Source organism: Thunnus albacares, chromosome 21, assembly GCF_914725855.1.
Source record: "Thunnus albacares chromosome 21, fThuAlb1.1, whole genome shotgun sequence".
Classification (NCBI taxonomy): domain Eukaryota; kingdom Metazoa; phylum Chordata; class Actinopteri; order Scombriformes; family Scombridae; genus Thunnus; species Thunnus albacares.
In genome coordinates, this window is record NC_058126.1 from 5521294 (window position 1) to 5541410 (window position 20117).

A 20117-nucleotide genomic window follows, 5' to 3' on the forward strand; every position below is an offset into this window, starting at 1 on the left:
TCACCCCCGGCTCTCCAGAATAATTTACCAGAACGTCATTTACGTCGAGTCTGGATTTCAAAAATTTTCTCCTTTGGTTTATTAGGGAGATACATGAGCGTCAGGGTTTTTTTGGGTCTCAGAAGACCTCGACTCTGATTCTGCTTTCTGTCTGGACTGAGCTGAAAGTGATGCTTTGAAGCCATTTCAGAAGTGGGTTTTTTTTTTTTTTTTTGATAACTGCTGTTGATTCCCCCCCCCTACCCCCTCCATCCTCCTCTCTTCACTTCGTTTGAAGCCTTGCTGCTGGCCATTCCCCCTGAAGGACAGCTAGCGTCTATGAGTGCTGAACTCGTCAGATGTCGTTAGTTGTGATGCATGACATTTAAACGCCTTTCGTTAATTAACAGAGGAGGGGGGGGAGAAAAAGGCAGAAATGAAATGTTTCTTAGGACATATTGGAAGATGGAACCATGACATTACCGGCAGCACTCCAATTAAAATACTGAATTTAAAAATACATCTCTGCTCCACACAGTTGCTTGACATGGGAGACACTGAGAAAGCTGTTTACTTGTCATTTCCTCATGAAAACACAGACAAGGAAGATGCTGGAAAATGAAGAAAACGTCCGTCTTCCCCTTGAGTCTTAAATTGTTGTTCTTTATCCTTATTTTGGGGGTACTTTTATAGTGTATAGCTAAATGGAGCAAGCTAACAAGGTCAGCTGAATGCGCCTTATTTCCCTTTTGAATGTCCAAATGAAATTATGTTGCTCAATGTATCTTTTTCTTCGGAAAAGATGTCTTGGTCAAGCTTACAGTTGTACCACGCAGAGACCAATTAGAGGATTCCAGCAGCCTAATTAATGCACCCATAAGGATATCTCTTGATTCAACAAACATGCACGCACATATTTTCTTAGCATATAATTTCTTTTTCTAATGAGCAAAGGCATGAGCAAATATTGTAGTTAAATCAAGCAGAATGTTTTCGCTGAACCCGTCTACCTCTGAACTCACCAAGCCTTAAAGCTAATGTTTAAAAGCATAATCTACACCGATTTTCGCAACTTTGAAAACATTCTTTTTAAAAAACTCATCAAAGTCACAAGGCCAAGAGTCTCTTGATATAGCCCGCTTTAAGAACAAGTAAGGAAACTTACAGTACGGCTGAGTCACCAGAGATATTAATTGACTGTTTGAATCACCAGATTTAGACAGAGAGAGAGAAAAAAATGAGCTGTTTGACTTAAAACTTAATGAGTAAGATATTCCATCTGCTGCAGAGTTTGTTTTGAGGGGGGGGATAAAAACACACACACCCTAAACAGGCCCTCAAGCAGAACATAGTGTAGAGGTTCATTTCATTTATCTGACACGCTTATGTGGAATGACTTCATTGAGCAAGTAGCATTTTTTTTATTTTTTTTTTTTATGTTTATGTTTCAAGGATCCTTGAAGTGGTCATGCTGGTTGTTCCTGGACACATATTTGCTGTTTTTAAATCCCAAACCTCCTTTTTATCAATTTCTTCTCCCTTTGGTTTGGTTTATTCTCGCAAAAATGTTCACACAGTAATAAATGTACATACACAAACCTAAACAAAAAATATCACAGATTCAGTAGAAATGAGATGTGTAAACTGAAAGAAAAAAGAAAAATAATCTATAAAATGAAATAAAATAAAACAATTATAAATAGCACAAGACACAAAGTAGATGTTATACATAAAACTGAATCATAGCACAGGAATAAAATAATAAAAGTTAACAAATGTCTTTCTTAAATTAAAGCAACAAAGACTATGTTGCCTACGTTACTGCCTTAAATGAGAGTTGTGTCATGCAGTAATGTACACTATTGTGAAAAGTGCATATTAGGGATGTGCAGAGATCCCACTATTTGTATTTGTATCTGTATTTTTTGAGGCAGCAAAATTATTTGTATTTGTATTCGAATAAAAGTGGAAAGAGGCTTAAAAATCCTGTTTTTGCTTTTATGAGACTTTTAATTTTGGAAAATTCAAGTGTTACAATAAGTGTTTATGAATAAACTACCTTACGAAGGAGGTCCCCAAACTAACTAACAAATATTTTTAAATATATTTGTATGAAACAAATATTTGTAAAAAAAAAAACCCCACTGTTTGTGCTTCACCGAATAATGTATTTGTATTCGGGCACACTCCTAGTGCATATGCTATGATTAGCAACCTTTTATTCACTCCTACTCTTTCCATTTACTTTTACTAAAAAAAAAAAGTTTCACCCTCTGCTTTTATTAACTTTAATCACTTCCAACATCTTCTGGTAGGCTTCTGATAATCTTGACCTTCCACACATTGAAAGGATTCACACCACATGTGGACACACAATGTGATCGTATTAACATCCAACATGCCCAAACCACGGGCATGAATGAATATGTTGCTATGACAGCCTCCTCTGCTCTGTGAAGGCTTTCTACAAGATTTTTTGGAACCTGGCTGCAGGGATTTGTAGCCACTAAGAGCATTAGTGAAGTCGGCCGCTGATGTTGGGTGATGAGGTCGGGCTCTCATTCCAGTTCATTCCAAAAATGGGAAAACCTTTGTCATGCTGAAACAGGAAAGGGTCTTCCCCAACCTGTTGCTACAAAGTTGACCGCACACTATTGTCTTAAATATAATAGTATGCTGTTCAGGGCTGTCATGCATCTTCTTCCTTCATTACAGCCTCCTAATGTTTATGAGAAATGTTATTCATGCCTTCGCACAGTTACAGCACAAATCCAGCACACCTGCAGAGCAGCTGCCCTACACTAACCTCCTGTAACAGCCTACATGAGTCTCATGTTTTTACCCGTAAGACTTGCGTTTTAATGTTGTTCTTCATCTGTGATGTGAAAACATCAGATTTCCACACAGAGAAATATAAAGAGTCTGTCCTGCCCGGCTGCTGACAGCTCCGTCAGCCCGAAGAGTCAATCTAACTGGACAGTAGAGCAGGTTGTACCAGCATCTGGTTCAAAAGAAGTTTAGCCAACTTTGTTAATATTCAACACCGGGTTGCTCCGTGTTGGCCCGCTCTGCGCCATGCTGTCCTGTGGTAAAAGCTTACAGCCTGTCATGCTGTCACGCTGTGTTACTCTAGAGAGATGAGAACTCCAGCAACACTTGTAGTATGAGGAACAACTTGATTAGTTGACTGACGGGTAATAGACACATTTATGGATTAACAAAAACCCAAGTACCACCCCCTAGTTGCACCTTTCTAGCTAATGGACCAAATATGGTGTCACCCATGCCCCTTGCCTCTGTTGATCTTGGACAACGATTGGCCTGAAGCCACATGACCATATATCCAACCCATCTTTGTAGATGCCCCATTGGCTGATGTGTGTCTGGATGGATATGATTGAACCTTTTTTTTACCTTTTTTCATCCCAATCTTACTTTATTTAAATGCTGTTTGTAATGTGTTTTATGATGACCCTGATGAAGGCCACAAGCCGCAATGCGTCGGTCAACTAATAAAGTTGTTCTTCATACTACAAGTGTTGCTGGAGTTCTCATCTCTCTAGACTTCTTTCCCTTTTCTCCGTGCACCTTGGAAGTAGGTGAAGTTGTGCCAGAGACCCTTAATCTGCATACTTTTTAGCAACGTCACTGTGTACAGTGATTCCACATAGGGGCTTCTTGAATGATGCATTGAATGATCAACGTTTAGGAGGAAGCCCTAATGCTGTAAGGTTTACCATAATTGGAATGAAGGGGCCTTGTCCAAACAATGAAAAACAGCTGCAGAGTACACAAACCCATGTGGACTGAGGTCATGTAGTGTATTAGATACATTCGCTCTACTCTTTCCATTTCCCTTTATCAAAGTTTTACACTAGTTCATAAAAACAACTTGATTCAGAGAATCTTACACTCCCTGGTTACCCCACCGCTCCCAAACACTTTAAGAATTCATATAAAATAAAGAACAATATCTCTGACTTTTGACTGAATGATTCCTTGGGCAGGTCCAGGAGCCTCAAACAGACAGGCAGCTGATTGAGACGTCTCCAGTCCTGCAGAAACTGACCAACTTTGAGGATTCTATCGGCGTTCTCTTCACACATGTGCGTCTGCTGGCCAGAGCCTTCACCTTGAGGACCGTGGGCTTCAACCACCTCACCCTGTAAGTACATTCGGTGTTTGTCTGTGGATAATAGAGTTACAGCCAATTAAAATGCAAAGTGAGGCACTAGCTGGCCAGATGTAATTTGCAAGGATGCTGCAGAACTAGCCAGACTTTGTCTGTTTTTTTCCCTTCAGAGGTGATGAGGCATGATGCATTATAATTTATAATATGATCTGAGATAGTGGGAGTTTTATCCTGCGTCGAGCATTTTAAATTGTTGTATCTCTTGTAAATGCAGCAGCCTCCTCCTCCCACATCATCATATGTTTACCCCCTGCATCTTCAGTCACTAACACTGACTCTATAGCAAGTGATGTCTTGAATGTCATGTTCAAAGTACCTTAGTGAAAGATTCACTTGTTTTTGGCTTGGTGCCTAATCCAAGGGTTTCACAGCTGATAGAGAGAGAGAGAGAGAGAGAGAGAGAGAGAGAGGAGGGGGGGGGTTGGGACTCTGAAGTCCCCATATCTGTAGTCTGCCTGTACCTGTGAGGCCATAACCCCACTGCCCCATGGGAAATGGTGTTTTGATTCACTGGGCTGTCCAGGGCAGAAGGTTTGAAATTCCTCTTTATCATTCATTGCAGCCACATACCTCATTTGACAGATTTCTCCCTCTCATTGTCATGCTTCTCTCCTCTCTGTGAATCTCTCTTAAATTTGTTTTTTTTTATCCAGATTTAATTTAGACTGCATATACTATACTGTACAATAATGAAGTCTCTTCTGTTTTGAAAGATATGCATTTTATTTTTGACCTGTTTTTTTCGCTGTTAATCGCACAGTGACGCCGTAGTGATTTAGCACCGACATCGGAAATGTTTTTTTTTTTTTTCTCCTCTCTCGGCCTCTGTCATGACATTTGTTCAATAGCCAGTCAAGTTCCAAACTTCTCCGGAGATGACTTCAAATTGATCGGAGAGCGCCTCAGTCTGTTTTGTAACAAACATGACATCGTTGTGTAGCTACAGTGTAACCTTGCTCCTTCGTTTGATAGAATGCAAGTTTGAAAAGATTGCAACTTTCATGAGGAAAATGTTTTCACTAATGAGACTGTTCACTCCAATTTATGTTTTTTTTTTGTTTTTTTTTTGTGATTTTGTGTATGAGAGGATTATTTGAACGAAAGCTTAGCTCACTTCAGAGCTTTACAACAAAACACAATAGTGAGTTTGACAACTAAAGCAAATTAGCATTGGCAGCTCACCTCTGATATCTTATTGGCAGGCTGCACTCTGTAATTGCTTGCTTAGGTTTGCCACAAGGACATTGCTCTGTGTGTGTGTGTGTGTTTGTGTTTGTGTGTGTATCCTGCCCACATTCACACATACTGTACACTGTTGTGTACGGTCTAATCCATCACTGAAATGTCAAACCTCTCCTCACTCATGGTTAGTGAAGTCGATTAGAGGTCCAGAGGTTTGTCTCCCGCCGATCTTTTCTTTCAGGACTTTCCAACTCAAGCTTGATACCAACTTGGAGGCATCACATCCATGCTAGGTGATTTAATCAAATGTGTTTTTTTTTAGTTCACCAAATAGTATTGTTAATTTTCCTTGAGCAAAACGGAAAAAAAATATTATATTTTTCTGGGTGATTTATGTTCATTAGCTCATTAGTGGCCGAAGGCAGGTTGACCTAAATACAGCCGACTGACTTGAAAGCCGGAACAGAGCAACAACTGCCCATAAGGACCAAAGGTTATACCGAAGTAGGTCACGCTGTCGTGATGGAGAGAAGAACGAGGTCAGATAACGGAGAGGAAGGTCAGACAATAAGGTAGGCAGCAGATGAGGAGACAGGACCTGAGTTGGCCTTCGGCCTATCACTTTATGCAGAAGTAGAGGACAAACCGACCTAGAAGAAGACAGCGAAGATGGGAGTTGACCCTGTCGAGAGGCGGCGGAGACCGGAGGCTACCATCAGACAGCAGAAATGGAGAGTGTTGGCCCCCCCCAGGCGCTGCTGGGCTTCCTATCTCCTCTCTCACAGCGGAAGAGCAGGGTGTTGCAAGAATTTCACTGTTAGTGAAAAAGGATCCATCTCTCCTCAAGTTCAGTATTTGTTAAATCAAAGTACATTCCACCGTGCGGCTTTCAGAGCGGTTATTTGAAATATTTATACAAGCAATTATACTTTACTAAATAGATCGAGGTTGCACAAAATAGAAACAAGCATTTCCTCAGAGAGGCCGACACTTCTGGCTCCTTAGATTTTAAAAAGCATATTTTTTAAAAACAAATACATGACAAGTAAAATAACTTCAGCAAATTATCTACATCATAGTCATTAGTGTCAGTCAGAAAATAGTGTTTAATTGCATGAATAAACAAGTGACAGCATGCTGAGGTGATTCCAGTATTTTCTTACACTTTCATTTATGTAAGTAATTTTCTATATATATATATAAAAAAAAGCTTCATCAGGTATTACTGTATTTAAACAAGTCAAATCAAATGTTGTAATTCAAGTTTTTATATCATTCTTACAGTAAATCTGAAGCCAAGGTGATTCTTCTAATATGAAAACTCACTTTATTTATTATCCATTTAGGACCCTGAGGTTACATTATATATATATATATTGATAATTTAATATGTTACAACAATTTCTTTTCTATTGCTTTTACCCAGAAAGTCTCTGCATGTGTGATACCAAAGTCACTCCCCCACTCACTCCACCTCCTTCCAGAAAGTAGCTGCAGATTACACATTTGAATCTTGCGCATATGAAACAAGAACATTATTTCCCTATGAACGGAGAAGGGGGGAAAAAAAAAAAAAAGAAAAGGCCTTAAAAAATGCAGTGCTCCCCTCGTTTGGAGCGGGCAGCCCGTCGCAGCCTCTTCAGAGGGGCTGTTAAAGGTATTTTAGATCAAAGTCAAAGGCGAATAAAGACCGCGGCTCAACACTTTACTTCAATTTCCCCCCACCTTACTGGAGCATTGTGCCTCTGCTGTTGAAGTGAATAAGGGATGGCTCTTTGTGCCGCTTCACACGGCAGCGCATTCCTCTTTGACCCCCTCCTACCCCCCCCCCATCTCTCCTTTTTTTTCCCCCCTTCTATCTCCTCTCTTTCTTCCTTTCGTCTCTCACTGTCACTCCGCTGTTCCCTTTCTCACTCTGCCTCCTATTGGACATGAAATTAGCTCACGCTATACTCTCTCAATCCGTTTCTAACCCGGTATATTCTCCCCGGCGTACCCGGCGTTTCCCAGCTCACTATATGTGGTCGATATTTGAGAAAAATCCACAACGATCCTGTTCGCGTGTGCAAGGAGACTCCTGATGGCCTCCGTTTCCCGCCCTTTTTTCCCCTCTCATCCCAACCTTTTCATTAAGAAGCTCTTAAAAACCTTAAAGACATTAAAAAAGTAGCTTTTCACCTTCTTATTTATCATGTATCCCTGCATGAAGTGTCCTGTTATCTTTGGATTCATGTCATTTACGTAAAAAAAGAAACATTTTTGAGCTTTAAAAATCAAAATCCCTGTACAGCACTTTTGATCAGTGACCAGTGAATCTCTCCAATCATATAAACCGACCTTGACTAGTCAATAGACAAGAAATTAAACAATATTTTCACCATCATACATTGTGAAAGTCCTTTAAGAAGCAAAATTGTCAAACATTCTGTCTTTCCAGCTTCTCTATTGGCTAAACAACACAGGCAAACTGGGAATGTGAGTTTGGACTGGGCATTTCATTGACTACAGATGAATCAATAATGAAATCAGTTACAGATCTATTTCACAGGTCAGATGTTTGTGTTTGGATGTAAGTTGGGAAAAACCTTTTTTGTTGACACTTCCAATAGAGCCGTGGCTGGAATTGATTGATTTTTTTTTTTTCTCATTTTTCATTTCATCCTCCCGCCTCCTGATCTAACAATGTGGGCGACGGAGGTGATGATGATGATGATGATGGAGGCGACCGGCCCTCTACAACTGAATAGTGGAGGGGGGGGGAGTACCCATCTTGGAATCACTGTGGTTTCTTCAGCGACTCCGTCATTCCCACTTTAGAGTGATAAAACCCTCCGAAGATCCCTTCCAAAGTTATGCCCACATTTCCTGTTTCATATCATGACATAAGCTAAACCTTAGTGTGGAAATGATAAGCCAATCAACAGAAAATGAATGTGAACATGTATCTTTTGACTGTCGATCAGACAAAACAAGCAATTTAAACATTGCGATGGGCATTCTTCACAAGAATTGACCTTGATTGATCAACAGGAGGAAAAAATAGACTGATTAATCATAAATAAAACAATAGTTGCAACCCTTCCGAAGATGCCATCTCACTGTGTCTTTGGCTCAGATTTCTTCGGATAGGCTGTGGCTCATAAAAGGCAGAGGCACCAGAAATCAGACAATAAACTTTGACCTTTTTTCTCTCTTTGATGTCAGCCTCCTCCTCCTCCTCCTCCTCCTCCTCGCCTCTTCTACCTCTCGAGTCTTGCTCTCTCATCTTCAGTCCTTCCCCTCCTGTGAGGAGCTCATATCTATATGTGCTCCGTTGCTGTATGTACCTCCTCACTTGTACGGCCCTCGCTTAACGCTCCCCCCCCACCCCTCCCCCCTCCACCCTCCACCCTCCACCCCGACGCTTCCTGCCCTGGCACAGCACCAGCCCCACATCTGCAATGCTAATCTATAATTCTGTTTAATTAATGACCATTACAGCAGCAGCAGCAGCAGTAATGCCCCCACCCCTCCTACCACCTCCACCACCACCTCCACCACCTCACTGCCCTGTCTAGCACTGTGCAGGGGAGTCACAGTATGCTCCCTGCCTTTCACTGCTGCTGGGTAGAAAGGCGGGGGGGGGGAAGTGATGTACAGTATCACAGCGCTGCCATTAGCTTTTTTTTTTTTTTTTTTTCTAGGAATTGTTAGAAGGATGGAAGTTGTTCTCCAAACCTGCTTGCTGCTGCTTTTATGGGCTTAGGATTTTTTTTTTTTTTTGACAGGCGCTCTTGCAGGTGTACCAGAGGTTTTATAAGCATGTTTTTTTTTTTTCTCTCCCCCCCTCCGTTTTATATTTGAATTGCAATCAAAGCCCCGTCGTTTTTTTTTCTTCAGAAGGGGCTGCTACTTCAGGCAGCCTCCAAGTTGTCACACAGTCTGTCAGTGCAGCTGTTCCCAAAGGCCACCCATGAAATGTACATCAGCCGACTTCACTGTTTCTGTTGAAAGACTAAAAGCCTGGTAGATTTGTCGAGAGAGCACAATGCCTTTCATGCCCCACTGATGTGTAGCTGAATAACTTCATGTGAAACCCTCCCTGTCCTCTCTTTTTTTTTTTTTTTTTTTTTACCCCATATCTCCCTGCCTTCCCACCTTACCCTCTCTACAATTTAATTTTCCCTTGTATCCGTCTTTTATCTCATGAGGGTTTTTTTTTTTTGTGTTTTACCCTTCCTTACTCTCATCCAGCGGCCACAACCAAAGGATGGAGTTCCTGGGAGATTCTATCATGCAGCTGGTGGCTACAGAGTACCTTTTCATCCACTTCCCCGACCACCATGAAGGACATTTAACAGTAAGATCAAATCGCTTAATTCACGTGTGTCATCACACTCTCACCCACCAGCGTGTACTTTTCACATTTTGCGCCTGTGTTTTGTCATTTTCCCCCATCTTTGTGCTTCTGTCGTCTGAAGTTGAATGAAACTATTGTTACCTTACACCGCTTTTCTTGAAGTAAAGTTTGTGTGAGTGTGTGTGTGGGTGATGTTTTATCCCCCCCGCCTCCCCCCTCCCTTCCTCATCCTTCCTTCCCGTCAATCTTTGAATCTCCAAGTGCAAGCCAGGTATTCACACAACAGAATACAGACAGAATAAGACATCCAAAGTATGTCTGGTAACTTAACTAGATATTTGGCAGCTAAAGAGAAGATTGTCATCATTGTCTGGTGGCTGTTTTTTCCTCCACGCTGAATTAAGAGGACTGAGTTTTCCTTGCTTTTAAGATAACATAAATACTATATGAAATAACACCTCAAATTCCTCAAATTAGCCTCCGTTTGCCTTGATGACAGCTTTGCACTTCCCTGTTTGATGAGATAAAAGGCAGAAATCTACTGTATAGTACAGTTCATTTAAATAATTGCTTTCAATAACATCACATTACTGTAATGAGTTAAAAAAAAAAAAAAAAAAAGTAATCATTTAGCAGATACTCGAGATATAAAAAGCTGCACACTCACAGCGAGGCAGGTTCAGTCTCTTGCTGTAGTGTCTCCGGGTTTTGTTAGGTGCTCTTTCAAACACATTTGGCAGCGTTTTGTGGGTGGAAAAACCTGTCAGGAAATCATGTTGTTACAGTAGTGACTCCTATTATTGGTCAGCTGGTCAGATGAAGAAACCCCACAATGCCGAGCGCTACTCGCTAGCCTTTCTCTCTGGATGAAGTCATACTCTTCCTCTATGAAGTCACTTGTAAACCTGAGTGTTAGACAGATAAATTGGCCGGGCGGATATATATCAGCTACTGTTAGCTTACTGCCGATGTTGTGTTTGTGTGTGTGTGTGTGTGTGTGTGTGTGTGTGTGTGTGTGTGTATCCTTCCTTCCTTCCTTCCTTCCCATCAATCTTCGAGTCTCCGAGTGCCAACCAGGTATTCACCTCCTGCCTCTTTGCTTGTTTCCACAAAATAACTGTCTTCCACTCCTCTACCCCCATACTGCGCCTGTATGTTTACTGTACTCCTCGTGACGGGTATTGTCATGAGACAGAATCTTTCAGCGGTTTTCAATAACACATCTTTGTCGACACATTTTTTTTTACTGAAGCTGTCAAGTGTCTGAAAAATAAAGTTTGTGTGTGTGTGTGTGTGTGCGCGTGTGCACGACTTGTAACCACAGGTACAAAGCAAAACGATCACACTTTTGAACTCGCGAGTCCATTTTCCAACAGCGTCGGACGGAACTCCCTCTTTTCATTTGAGCATCAGCGCTTCTCCTTTACCTATTCGAGGCTTGAGGGATTGTACCGGTCTAAAAGTGAACACGAACCTCCGCGGTTATTTATTTTCGGTTATTCCTTATAGATGGAAGCCGTGACGTCATTTGTATAAAAGCTTCTACGGGCTTTTTTGTTAAAAGACCGAGAGAGAGAGAGAGAGCTCCAGCAAATGCCCCAAGAGTCAAGATGAGGTACATCTGAAATGGATTTCAAATCGGGGGGAAAAAGGAAAAAGTGCTCATTCAACTAGTGTGTGTGTGTTTTATTGTGATTGCGTGTGTGTGTGTACTGTTAAGGAGGACACATCACAGCGAGACAGATCCAGACAAGTCATATTGCATTCCATTTGCTTTTTTTCCCCCTCGCATCTTGTAGCTATATTTAACATGTTTGTGTTTTTCCTTTTTAGAGACGTAGATGTACCTAACCCAGTCTAACATGTTGTCATCCGCTCAGCTCCAAGTCACAATGTAATATTTAACAGAGCAACATGCAATCTCCCTGAAACATTTACTCCACATTACCATTTCCGTCTTTGATGAATTATTCCATGCGGGGTTTATTTTGATGTTTTTTTTGTACACAGTGTGTGTTTGTGTAGGTATATGTTCATATTTCTTGAAAGCTGGACATCTATAATCTGTTGGTTTCTCCGTAGCTACTCCGCAGTTCGCTGGTCAACAACCGAACGCAGGCCAAAGTGGCGGAGGAGCTCGGGATGCAGGAGTTCGCCATCACCAACGACAAAACCAAACGACCGGTCGCCCTTCGGACCAAGACTCTGGCTGACTTGTTGGAGTGTATGTTCACAGCTCTTTGATTCACTCGCTGAGAATACAAAAATGAAAAGAGGAAAAGAAAAAAAAAAAATCTTTATAGACCTTTATAGACCCTCACTCAACCTTTTTTTTTTTTTCTTGTATGTCTCTCCAGAATGTGCAGTTTAAGATGGCAGCATGAAGTACCATTATTGATTTCTTTGTTCCCTTTGTGTTAGATGTCAAACACAGTCACTTCACTGCTGAAGACACTGGGAGATGTGCTGAGTAGGAGGGGAGTCGTTAGTGATGATTTTTTTTTTTTTTTTCTCTTTTTCTTTTTAAATTCCACACCAGCCATAACCGCCACAATATCCCACAATCGACAAGCTACTCGTGGTATTCTATCAGCTAAAAAAAAAATAATCTTTTGAAGAGAATAAGACATCCAGAGTATGCTTCATAACTTTAATGGACGGCAGCAGAGTCACATTTAGCAGCTAAAGAGACGATTGTCAGCTGTTTTTTTTCCACCCTGAATTAACCCTTTCATGCATGAATTATGATAACCTCAGTCAGGATTTTTTTCCTAAGTGTTTTTATTCCTCTTTAGACATGAAAAAAACATATTTGAACTCTTGAACAGGCATTTTTCAAGGAGTTTGTCCAACTTAGTGGACAGATGATCAATTGTCTCCCAACATAACATCAATACTTGGAAATTTAAACAATTATAGTACTCCTTAGTTATTATAAAATTTAATATACCTGCAAGGGTCTGTTACTATAGAAGGATTGGCAAGATATTCCTGAGCTGCTGAGGCGGCCATCTTGGTTTTGAGAAATTTACGTTGCACTTACAAAGGCTGGCCAATGGATGACAGTGTATGGGATGACACACTAGAGTCCACTGTGTCGGCTGATGTGCAACTATACCATTAAAACCCCATGCATATATAAGAAAACGACCTTTGAATAGCTGTCCACTGTAGTGACTGTAGTGGTTAAGACTCTTAAGATAACATATAAATACTATATTGAGTGTGATAAACTGTCTATTTCTAGTAAAATGAACATTTTACTTCCTATATTATATGTTGTACTAGTCTGAAAAGTTTAGACACACCTACTCCCTGAAGGGTTTTTCTTTATTTTTACTATTTTCTACATTGTCAAACAATACTGAAGACATCAGAACTATGAAATAACACATATGGAATTATGTAGTAAACCAAAAAAAGTGTTTCATATTTTAGATTCTTCAAATTACAGCTTTGCTCACTCTTGGCGTTCTCTCAACCAGTTTCCTGTTTGATGGGATAATAAAAGGCAGAAATCTACTGTATAGTACAGTTCATTTAAATAATTGGTTTCAATAACATCACATTACTGTAATGAGTTAAAAAAAAAAGTAATCATTTAGCAGATACTCGAGATATAAAAAGCTGCACACTCACAGCGAGGCAGGTTCAATCTCTTGCTGTAGTGTCTCCGGGTTTTGTTAGGTGCTCTTTCAAACACATTTGGCAGCGTTTTGTGGGTGGAAAAGCTGTCAGGAAATCATGTTGTTACAGTAGTGACTCCTATTATTGGTCAGCTGGTCAGATGAAGAAACCCCATGGCCCTTTCTCCCACAATGCTGAGCCCTAATCGCTCGCCTTCCTCCTCCTTCCTGTTAGACAGATAAATTGGCCAGGTGGATATATATATATATATATATATATATATATATCGGTATATTTAGCCGATAATAAACAAGAAATAACATGAAAAGAGGTAATGAAGAAAGTGTGTCACCATGACGGCACTGACAAGTATTGACAAGTGTAGTTTTGAACTGTTAAAGGTTCTGGGTCACAGTTTCGATATTTTATCAATATTTGAGAGTTTTAAAATAAATCTAGTAACAATATATCAGCTCATAGTATAAAACTATGCACCATAAATTCATATATGCTGAGCCAAGTGCTGCATATATGTTTCCAAGCCAAAAAAAAAGTCCAAAAACTAACTTAAACAACTTTCACAAACAATAAAATTCATAAATCACTGACAAAAGCATATATATACATATCTATACAAATATAAAATACTGGAAAAGTCTGAGTAAATACTAATTAAATAGTAATTTGTGCCTTCTTTTATAGACTTTGGAGACAAAGTTAGCAAACTGAAACACATCAAAATTTAACAACCATTCAAATCTTTTATCATTTATACAGAAGAATATAATATTTCAGGGTTTTGTTGAGTCATTTCATGAAAATGGGAATCAGTTTTCCACCCCAAATCCCACAGCTCTCTCTCTCTCTCTCGTCTGTTTTCCTCCTGAATATTTTTACCAGTCTCAATGGCCAGAGGAAGAAAACCAGCTCTCGAGTGCAACTAAAGATATTTGGCTTCTAGATAAACGAGACAAGAATATATGATTAAGGGCCAAACGTCGGTTTGATATGCATATATATTTTTAATTCTGGCTCTCCACAAGAAACCTCTTTTTCTCAAACTTCTTCATAAAAGCTTACTTTTAATTAAGTTATTCCGGTAGATATACTTTGCAGAAGATTGAGTAGATTTACTCCATATAAACACCTCATTTATTCTACCTTCTGCCATTTAGATTCTGCAAATCAAATACATGTTTCTACAGCGAAATGGTTCCTTTTTATTTTACTTTTCTGCACATTTTATGGTTTCAAGCCTCCTGTTAAAAGACGGCGTTACAGCAAAAAAAAATCAAGGTTTGTGTATGTACAAATTCATTTTTATGATGTTTCCTCAATTTCCTGTTCTTAGGGGTATTTTAAAACAAGTTAGTATTGCTCCACACTCAGAAAACACCTGGCGAAAATGGGAAAACACACAAATGGAGTGTATGGGCCTAACTGGGATTGAGCTGATGTGTATCAGAGGACACTCAGAGAGTGATTATGTAGTGACAGGGACTGTAATATAAATAGAATAGACCTTTTCCATACTGGCAGAAAAAAAGAGGGGGGGGGAAACAAACAATGAAGGAAGCATTAATGCCTTCCGGGACGCTATCGAACGGTCGGGCCTTTAATGCATGAATCACACGTGCAATTCACAAACACACACACACACACAAAAAACAAAGCTTCATATAATTTGCCTTTCATATTATCCTTCAAAGTTTAGACCAGATCATAGTCGATGACACGGGAAGGGAGACGACGAGGGGTCAGCGCTGAAAATGAGCGCCGGGGCTCTTCGGCATATGAACAGTTGTGCCCCGCGGCTACGAAAAAAAAAAGGGCCCTCACGCCGGCCTCCTGAAATATTACCTATTATTCCTCTCTCATGTCCCGCACACACACCGTCTTAGTCACAGAAATGAGTGAATGCACTGGCAGCTAGTGGAAGAGGAAAACAAAAGGACAGCCGTGAGATGAAGATGACACCCAGGGCACCTTCTCTGCTTACATTTTTATATCTTTTTTTTTTTTTTTTCGGTTCAGTTAGACCCGCCAGTTACTCTCCATTCAGCTTGACACACAGCTGAATGGAGAGTTCTATCTTATATATTATATAGATGTTTCTCTGAACTCTGTTTGGCCTTCCCTATACCAATTTCCTGTTTGATGGAAAAGGCTGGCGACTACTAACCAATCTATTTATAGTCCTTATGATAACGTCACACGTGAGGTTTGTCCTCCTCATTGTTTTATTTACTGTAGATGTTTTAGCAGGACAGATAAAGAAGCCACTCTTTTTATTTCTTTATGTTTTTTTATAAATGCTTTCTTTCTCTTTTTTTTTTCCCCGTCTGTCTGCAGCCTTCATCGCCGCCCTCTACATCGATAAAGACCTGGAGTTCGTGCACACCTTCATGAACGTCTGCTTTTTCCCTCGGCTGAAGGTGAGCCCCCTTATTGATGGCCGTTCAAACGACGCTCGCGCCTGATCAATGAGCCGCTGAGCGGGTACCTCAGAGAGAAAGAACCAGGAGACGACGATGATGATGATGAGGAGGCAGTTAATGGCTGAGCCCTAATGGCGCTAGCATCGACACACGAGGCTTGAAGTGGTGCTCGGGCTCTTGAATGCCTCTCCCGAAGGCGGCGGCGGCGGCTCGGATCGCTATTTTAGTCGTCTTTAATGGGAATCGCAACACTGTCGGGATGCATTTATTTGGGTTGTTAACTTTAGTCGTCAGTGTTGTCTTCTATCGATCCAAGAAGTGCCGTTGATGGTGTCCACTTCTCGAGTGTTAGCAGGAGTTTAGTCAAGACTTCCACCGCCATATCTGATGAAAGACAGATGTTTTATCATCAAGCATCATCGAATCGTCCAAATTCCCGATAGAAGAGCCTCTTAATACAGCTGCTGCGGTAAAAGACGCAAACTATCACACACACTCTCATACCTGAACCAGACGTGTACACAATCGGGCACACACACACACACACGCACATGTACGAGTACCCACACCGCGCGGACGACTCCTTGTGAAGCTGCTGCAGTGGTCTGATACGCCATACTAATTGCTGTCTTGGTGTGCCTCTCCAGGGAGAATCCCTAGCTCTGGAGTGAGCTGAGCTTTGCGTCATGGTCGCTGCAAGAGAGCACCTCATTTCCACTTCCAAGAGAAAAGTTGTGAAACAGCCAGCAAGTCTCCTTACATAGCCTTCTGGAAACCACAGCGTTGCACACTGTGCTGCTTCATCCAATTTGGATGGAAATAGAGAGGCAATACCAGGGACATAAAAGCTCCTTTCCTTATGTTCGCATTTTTTTTTTTGCTGCACTGTGTGATTACGTGTATAGAGGAGGGGGGGGGGGGGGTTCGTGTGAGTGTGAATGCATCTGTGCATTTGAAATGGCTTGTAGTAGAGCCGGGCTATATGCTACGCTCCTTTCAAAACAGCCAAATTTCTCTGCTTTAAGCAAAAGGGAGTGTAGATGCCCCCCAGAGAGAGGAAAAGTGGGAAGTAGAAAAAGGGAAGTAAAGTGCGGAAGCAAGAACAGCACAGAGATGGAAGGAAGGGGTTTGGGGAGGACGGGGAGGGGGAGCAGTAAAGCGAGAGAGTAAGAGAGCGGCAAGCAACAGAAGCAGAAGCACTCTTTGTAGAAAATTAATAGGAGCAGACAGTTCTGGATTCAAAGTCTGCCTTTTTATGACAAGGCTGCTTCCCTGTTAATGGAAGGGCTTTTAGAAGTCCCCCTTGGATAAGAGAAATGTATCAGGGCTGCACACCTGGGAGACTCCCAGGCGCTCTTTATTTCTGGCCGGGGATTGGCTTTTGTCTTAAGTAGCCTGTGATTTGTACTCACTGCGAAGACACAAATGGAGAAGAGAGCAAATAAGTGAGTGCAAAAAAAAAAGGAGGAGAGGGTAAGGGCGGAGAGGGTCATGACAAGAATGAAATAAAAAAAAAAAAAAAAAAAAGCAGGAGCAACCGAGGGAGACGGTTTTTTTGTAAAGGCAGATGATTTTTTATGTCGTACGTTTTCTGAGTTTGTGAAAGAGGCGGTTTTGATTTCATGTGTGTGTGTGTTTTTTTTTTTTTTTTTTTGTCGGGTTTGTGTCGTTGCAGGAGTTCATTCTGAATCAGGACTGGAATGACCCCAAGTCTCAGCTGCAGCAGTGCTGTTTGACCCTCAGAACAGAGGGCAAGGAGCCTGATATCCCGCTGTACAAGTAAGACCCCCAGAAAAACACACACAGAGAAACACACACACACACTCTGCACTAGCTGGAAGCCATGGTGAATTATAGTTTTTTTTTTTTTTATTAAAATGTCTCACTCTAAAATCCATCTTTGAAAGTAGAGTTTTGACGGCAGAGATCTTTTAAAGTAGACCCGATATTTTGATGTTGTTTTCAAGATCTATCACATTTTTATATTGCAATATCATTATAAGCTATCATATTGTGAGTTTTTGTGTGTTTGGTTTTGGTTAAACGAGCAAATTAACTACCTGACAAATGACAATACTATACAATAACACAATATCCGTGCTCATTAATGTGCGGTTTTGCTCATAATGGTCTTATACACTGGTTCCCAACCTTTTTCTTTGGTATACTTCTTCTTCACTGCCATTAATTTCAATCTTTGCTTTTAGGTATTTATTTTAACCATGCCTCCATTACTTTTAACAAGCTATTTCAACCATTTATCCATCATTTTTAGCTGTGCTCTGCTAGAGCTGATATTTTTTTCATTTAAATCTCCATTTTTTTCAGATTACATAAACTACTTCTTCCCAACAAAGCCACAATTTTAACATGTGCTCCCAAGCAACTGCAGAAGTACCTTGGTTGGGAAATCATTGGTCTAACACACCCATAATACACCAATACTGACCTTGATATTAACAGTGTGCACACTCGTGATATACTCTAATGTATTTCACTCTATTTTTTTTGAAGAATCTGAGATCGGTGTACTGATATAACCTAAACATGTGCATGCACTCATTCACGTGTACACTCTACTTACAAGAATAAAAGCAGTCACATCTTTCCTTCTCTTCAGCGTGTGACCCAGCGTCTACAGTCGAGATGGGTATAGTCAGGCATCACATGGGCGTCAGTGCACATTCAGAAAAATGGAACGGCACAAACATAATTTACAGGACTTTTCTCCTTCCCGTTGGTCCCTGAACATTGTGAATAGCTGTGTAAAGGTCTCTGTTGTTGTGATAAATAAACACTCCCAAAGAGACCTCTTATTTGACAGAAAGGTCAAGGAGCAAGTGTCATTTGACAGAATGCTTTTGAGAGCTGCCATGAAACAGTGTGTGAGTGTGTCGCCATGGAAACACAAACAGTGTTTTCTCTCAGAAAAAAAAAAAAAGGGGGTCAACTCGACATGCAAGGGCGGTTGGAGATGGAGTAGTTTTATGTACAATGAACTCCACAATCCATCGTTTAATCAGTTCCTTCTTCTTCCCGTCCTCTCTTCCTTGTATTTGTTTGACTGTCTTCTCAGCTCCCCTTCTGTTTGTTATTCGGTCTATCTGCCTCACGGATGGTGATTTTTGACACAGCGCAACTCTGACACCACAATCAACACTTCCCTCTAACTCTATCGCCCACAAGAACGTGAACTAGAAACAAATAGAGCTCCTGGGTGACTTGAATTTCAAAATTCGAACACACATTTACAAGAATAGACTACAGATTAATTTGAGGCTTTCGCCGAACCCTCGAGTGTAATTATTAGGGCCCGAGCACCGAGTGGTGCGAAGGCCCTTTTGTATCTGAAGGAATTATTATTCTTCTCCCCAAAGAATAGCATCTTTGAGGAGCTAAATGAGCTCAAAAACTCATAAAACTCTGCACATGCAACACAAATGGTGAAAAATTTAACATTTTATGGGTCGTGGGCATGAGTGTTGCAAAATGGCTCGACGGTGCCCCCTAGAAAACTTCAAAGTAGAAGCTCCCACCTTTAAATTTGACGTAGATAAACGAAATTTGGTAGGCAGATGTATCATGTCCAGATTTACAAAAAAGCCTCTTGGAGCCATACCCTAAGTCTAACAGGAAGTCAGCCATTTTGTTGAATGTCGATGTTTCGCCATGAAAGAAGAAGTCGTTGTAACTCCTGTGTACATTGTCCAATCTGACCCCAGATTTCTCCTGCTTGTTAAGAGTCCTGACCTGAACACACCTATGTGTCAATATCGAGTCATAGTCATAGGACCACCCACTCACAACAGGAAGTCAGCCTCATATGACAAACATCATCTGATTTACATGGAATTTACACGTTGTGGTCAACCGTAGCACCTCCTAGTGGCAACAGGAAGCAAACCTTATGTTACAAACTTCCTTTGATTTACATGAAATTTAAAATGTGTGGCCTACATTCGATGTGCAGCAACATAATGTACATTTAGTGCGTGTTTTCTAGCACCACGTATTGGACACAGGAAGTGATAGTTATCTCCTTCATGCAATCTTTAATATTCATGAAAATGTATATCCATAAGTCAGAATGGTACGCTTTTTTTTTTTTATAGCATTTCAAACCACAGCCGCTTGCATCACATCTGTCAAAGCTGTCTTAAGTCTGAATTTGTTTACAAGTGTGAAGAGTAGAGAAACAGAGGGCGAGACAAGAGTGTGAGTCAGACAGAAAGAGACTAAAATGACCGAGAGAGAGAGGGCAAGAAAGGACACATAAAGGGAGAAGGAAATGAGTTAATGCACCGAGCCCCCCCCACCCCCCCCCACCCCTTGCTAAAGGTTCCCTGGTGAATGTGTCTGG

General features: G+C 40.9%; 1 protein-coding gene across 1 annotated transcript in view; it reads left to right on the forward strand.

Moving 5' to 3' along the window:
* The window catches only part of drosha (drosha ribonuclease III), a 92290-nt gene that overhangs the window by 61285 nt on the left and 10888 nt on the right, over positions 1-20117 (forward strand). The window contains exons 25-29 of the mRNA XM_044339545.1: positions 3987-4144; positions 9587-9692; positions 11775-11916; positions 15672-15754; positions 17433-17536. Coding sequence (XP_044195480.1) covers positions 3987-4144; positions 9587-9692; positions 11775-11916; positions 15672-15754; positions 17433-17536 — 593 coding nt within the window. The remainder of the gene's footprint in view (positions 1-3986; positions 4145-9586; positions 9693-11774; positions 11917-15671; positions 15755-17432; positions 17537-20117) is intronic.